The sequence below is a fragment of the Geospiza fortis genome, unplaced genomic scaffold (assembly GCF_000277835.1).
Source record: "Geospiza fortis unplaced genomic scaffold, GeoFor_1.0 scaffold195, whole genome shotgun sequence".
Taxonomy (NCBI): domain Eukaryota; kingdom Metazoa; phylum Chordata; class Aves; order Passeriformes; family Thraupidae; genus Geospiza; species Geospiza fortis.
Genome location: NW_005054324.1, coordinates 320844 through 326441, shown reverse-complemented (window position 1 = coordinate 326441; position 5598 = coordinate 320844). Strand labels below are relative to the sequence as shown.

At 37.8% G+C, this 5598-nt stretch overlaps 1 protein-coding gene across 1 annotated transcript in view; it reads right to left on the bottom strand.

The window, feature by feature from the left end:
- The window catches only part of FOXP2 (forkhead box P2), a 349338-nt gene that overhangs the window by 59421 nt on the left and 284319 nt on the right, over positions 1–5598 (bottom strand). Inside the window, 6 exon segments of the mRNA XM_005420925.2 lie at positions 1–2; positions 5–53; positions 1536–1623; positions 1625–1737; positions 1888–1938; positions 2921–3058. The exon segment at positions 1–2 is cut by the window's left edge and continues 97 nt beyond it. Coding sequence (XP_005420982.1) covers positions 1–2; positions 5–53; positions 1536–1623; positions 1625–1737; positions 1888–1938; positions 2921–3058 — 441 coding nt within the window.

The following is a 5598-nucleotide window of genomic DNA, read 5'->3' as shown; positions in this document are numbered from 1 at the left end:
GGCTGCTGAAAGACAAGCTGCGGGGCTGCCAACTGCTGCTGCTGCTGCTGCTGCTACAAAGAGAATGGGGGGGAAAAAAAGAAAAAGCAAATGCAGCAAAAAGTAAAGTGCGTAGTAAAGGCTAGAAAGCCAAAACCATAAAATCAGCTTCTTTCTTTTTAAACACATTTATTAAATAATAATGCTATTTGTAGAATACTCAGGCAGTGAAAGTGTTTGAAATTTTCTATTATATTCATTTAAGCTATTAGGTTTTAGGGAAAATGGCAAGACACACTTAATGACACGCTAAAGAAAAGGGTCAAGAAAAAGCCTATAACAGCTGTTTCAAATAAAAAAAAAGCTCAGCTCATGGCAGATGATAACAAATTTATCTATGCTAAACATATAACTTTTTACAGCAGCCTGTGATTTGAAGGCACTCTTGTTTTTCCAATTGACTAAGTTTGGTCTGCAGTGGCCCATGAACATGGTCTCCAGTGATCTATTAGTAAACTGGGATGTAGCCTTCCTTTCACCGGCCTGTTAGCTCACTCTCTTTTCATGTTGGAATATATTACAAGGAGCATGGCATTCAAGGCAACGAAATGCCCTATTACGGAGCAAAAGTACAGGTTCCAATTTTGTGAGGCATTTCAAGACAAACTTGAGTCTACAAAGGCTCAGGAGGGTATGAGAAGGCAGTCACACTTCAGAAAAAGACAAGCTGCTGTGGAAGACCTTTCCTTTCTAGTTTGGGGAAAAGAGAAACTTCTGATGCGCTCACTGGAAAACAGACTGCATAATGGAGCAAGTCATGTGGATTGCCCAGAGCCTCCGGAGAAATAAGGGAGCAATTTCTATTCCGTAGTTGATGGCTGTCTGAAATTCTATTCACAAATCCAAACAGAAACAAAGCCTCAGGAGGTCACAACTGCTTCCTCGACGTTTGCATAATGGGCAGCTTGAAGACAACGTCTAGGATACCTGCTGATCAATTTAACTACTTCAACATGTTTTGTTTGTATTCTGTTTATATTTGATGCAGTTTGCTGACAAGTGCAAGCTAGGCCTGAGAAACCCACTTGTCAGGTTGATTTATGAGCACATCAAACTGTAACTTTCTACTCGCCACTTCAAACCTACAGTAGCAGTTCATTAATCAGGGGCCTATGACTTTGAAATCTGTGCTCAATCGCTCCTTTTCAGCCATGGACTAAATTTGCATGCTCTCTGAGCTGTGCCACTGAGTAAAGTAAGGCTCCTTCCCAACACAGATTGCCTGTGAATACAAGATAATCAGTCCAGAGTCCACCACAGTTTGTTCTTTGCACACTCAGATTCATTAGCGGACATTAGACGACAGCAGGACTAGACTGCTCAAATCCTGGGACTCAGAAAGGGAAGCAGGAGAATTATACCAGCACTGCTATTTAAGCCCAGTAAAAATATAAGAACAAATCTTTGATAGCTGCATCCTTGCAGTAGCAAAAGATCTAAACTGGTCTTGTCTTTTCCAAGCTTCTGACAGCTCAGAATAGTGTGCATCAGCTTACAGTCTTAGCTCCTACCTCTTTTGCTTGCTTTCCTGGATGCTGCTGCTGTTGTTGCTGCTGCTGCTGCTGCTGCTGTTGTTGCTGTTGCTTGTTGCTGTTGTTGCTGCTGTTGTTGCTGCTGCTGCTGCTGTTGCTGCTGCTGCTGCAAAAGCTGAAGATGTAACTGCTCTTGCTGTTTCTTGTAAAACTCTTGTAGTTGTTGCTGAATAAACCATTTTGACTTTAATAAATAAAGGCAAAAGTTTCAAGTATTATAAATCTCCTAAACTCTTCTAGATTGGCATATGGTAGCGTAGCCATTAAGTATCACCTCATAACAAAAAATGTGATTTGAAGAGGCAGATCTACATACATTTTTTTCCAAGGCGGTTCTGAAATTTTCCAATGCAGATTCCAAAATATCCTAAACAGAAGGGTATAGAAAATCTGTATTCTAAAGGGAATGCAAGAGCCAAATTAACTCCTCAAATAACTATACCTAAGTTCCTTACATGTCCTATATAACAAATCTGAAGCTGCACTCATCCACTCGCAAGAAACCTACAAGTCACTAAGGCCAAACAAAACTGTCTGTTTCTGAGGGGAAAAAAAGTAATTAATCTGTCAATCTGCTTAGCAGGATGCTGGATTCCCAACTGAAGGTGAATTGCCTGTAACAATCATGGTACTGGATATTATAATGTTTCAACATACAGTTCAGTGACTGAGCTACGACTATGACAAACAGACACATAGTTTTCTGTATGACAATTAAGCATGCACCCAAAAATCTACTCTGTGTTACACCAAGGCACTGATCACTGACACTATCATTATTGTATGAAAAACAAGTTCACCTATTTTGCAATTAGCTGTCAGATTTTGTGCTAAGGAAACTGCAACCTCCTCCTCCTTTTTAGCCTTGTCTGGGACAAATTTTTAGTATGTAAAAAACAAAACAGAAAACCTTTTCCCTTGATAAAACAAGCTGTTAAGCTGAAATTTCATAAACTGCATACCATTTATGTTACTAAAGGGAGCACTACAATGTTATGAATTTTAAAGCAACAATTATCTACAACTCTATTTGCACTTCCTTTGGCAGGTCTACAATTAAAATGTGCCTAAGTGCTTGAAAATTTAAACATCAATTTGTTTGGTATTTGTAATGCATCTGCCACTGCTGCTGTTGCTGGTTTTAACATAATATTGAATGTTTCAAAGTGTGATTTCACACTTCTGCATTTGAAAAAAAAATAAATTTGGAGACTGAGAAGTTTCATGTTTATTTTCATTTTTTTTGGTGTAAAGAGCAGTGAAATATTACAAAATAAGACCCATAAAATCTGGTTGACATTTGTGTGAATGCCCTGTGCTAACAGTCCAAAGCAGGTAACACACATTACCTGCTGCAACATAACTGCTTGCTGCTGCTGGAGAAGTGCTTGAAGCTGCTGCGGAGACAACACTTGCTGCTGGAGAATCTGCTGCATTTGCTGAGGGGTGATCACCTGGGGAGTCATCATGGCCACTGACACAGGCACCTGCACAGGGAAAGAAAGATATCATCGTCAAACACGTTTTACTTTGCCTGCACCACAGCAATACATCTTTTTTATTTTGTACCAAAGATGGACCATAATTTTTTACATAGTATTTATCACTGTAAAGTTCCAGTTCCAGTCAGAATCTGTTATTTTAAGGCCACAGTACGGTGGCACTCTATTTCCAGAGGCATCAGTTTCGATCAGGCTCAAGCTTTATGTTTCGCATCTCTTATATATTCCTGCAAGAAGTTTAAGCATGGGCTAGTACAAATGTGTATTTAAAAATAAATGATCACATGGCAGGGCTCTCAATACTTCATAATCAATCATCTTATCAAGTGTCATAATGTTACGAATAGAAAAATCTATTGAGACTGTTTCAAAGGATATGATTAAGGTAGACAGCAAAATAAGTATCTTTAAGCAGTACATGTTTTCCACAATAAAGAAACTTAGCCTAAAAATTTTTTTTGCATAATAAATCACTTCAGTGGATGAAAAAAATTCTTGCTTAGCTAGTCTTCTAAGAAGATCTGATTTATACAGGAATAAAAACGTCATGGACATATCAGAGTACACAGCAAGGACTGCCACCTCAGTCACTGGTCTCTGCAGAGAGAATCGTGTTCTCAGCATTCCTATCTGAAAAGTGAAAGCTGGGAAACCTTGGCATTAGATAATTAGTTTTTCCACTAAACTCTAAGAATGAATTTTTGTGTAGGTGCTCTTTTGGACATGGCTTTATTTTCCACTTGTTATACGGTGAGATCAGGTGTCTGCAAAGGCATAAACAGCCACACACCCACCTCAGCAATGTACACGTGAGTGGGAAAGACACAGCCAGCATGTTTGATTGTGTATGTGGGAGAGAAAAGTCCTATGGAAGAGCCTGTGGCAGGCACACAACGTGAGACCATTGCTCCAGCTACCCAGGACACAGTCAAACAGCTTTCAGCAAGCCAGGCTTTCCACCCATGAAAAAGCAGCCACTCGCTTGTCTAGCACAATTCAAATACATTTTCTGTATATAATAGCAAGCTGGCATATAAATACTGCTTTGTGAGATGTTGTGGGACATTCCAGTCTTCTGTAAATAAGCAAAAATAATACTATTAATAATAAATTCAATAATGAGCCAATTTTAGGAGGAAAAACTCTTCTAATGTTTCTATTACTTGAATCTATCCCAAAAGACTTTATATAAATGAAACAGAGGAAAAAAGAAACACAAATCCACTGAAATTTACTTTTAGAAGAAATTACCTCATATAATATTACACAGAATACCACTTTCACACAATTCATCACAGCATAAACTATGGTCTTAAATCACTGACTAATTTAGAGTCTGAAAGTAAACATACCAGCCTTTAATAAAAGTCTGATAATCTTTTGGCAAACATCAAATGAATTTTAAGAATAAAAATCCTAAAGGTTTTGCTCTAAAATATAAATAGAAAAGACAAACCAGATTTCCAATCAGAAACTTGTGGGGAGGAATTTAAGCTCATCTATCCCTGTACTCCCTCCATTATCAACAGAATAAAGAAATCCTGAGGGTAGTATATCTGATTTAATTTAGGGATTTATTTTAACATGGAACTAAGCCCACACTGTGAATGTGCCTGTCTCTCTCCATGGAGTGCAGACTCACTTTGAGTAGACACCTAAATGTCAGATGATTAATTTTGGTTGTTACGTTTTGTAACGTCTAGTTTTGTAGCACTGGAAACACCACATACCTATACAGTAATGTTTTGAGTTTAGCAAGTACTAAAGCCAAGACAAACAGGTTTTTCCAACTTTGGGATGCATGAGCAAAGAATGAAATTCACTGACTAGAGTCACTATTCAATTTCCTTGAAAGTCACCAAGAATTTCCTCTGTTTCCTTGAGATCTGAATTTGTTTGCTTGTAACAATTTTCTCTGAGTGATGCTATTCAACTACCACAGGTCACACAGATATGAGAAGGCAGAGAGGAAGATGGATGCTTTTACAATTAAACTATTACCTTTAACCTTTAAACCCTGCAAGAACTTTACTAACACTAACATGCTTACTATTATAATATGTAGCAAAATATGAATATTTTGATCTAAACTGAGTGAAAATCTACCTAACTGAAACTAGCACCGATTTGCTCATACTCTGTGCTGAACACTCCAGCCTGTAAGGAGTTTAATGAGACTCATAGTACCACGAGAGTGCCCTATTCCTCAGTCTGAAATACAGATTCCCCTCCACCAGGCATATTTGTGTTAGCTTTTGTAGTATCTGCTCTGAATTTACCTAACTGCGTACATGCTCTCATATATGGAGACATGCCTGCTTTGCAATACATTTAAATGGCTTTTCTGACCAAAAAAAAAAAAAAATTTGTTTTTCCTGTAATTTTCAACAGTTCAACTGTATAAACTGGAGAACTAATATACCTGTTTTTCAGGATCGTAGACAGAAGCATGAAAAAAAATGGCAGTCAAGACCATTATTAAAAATACAGATTTATGTAGATAATATTGCCCTTATAAGAATTTT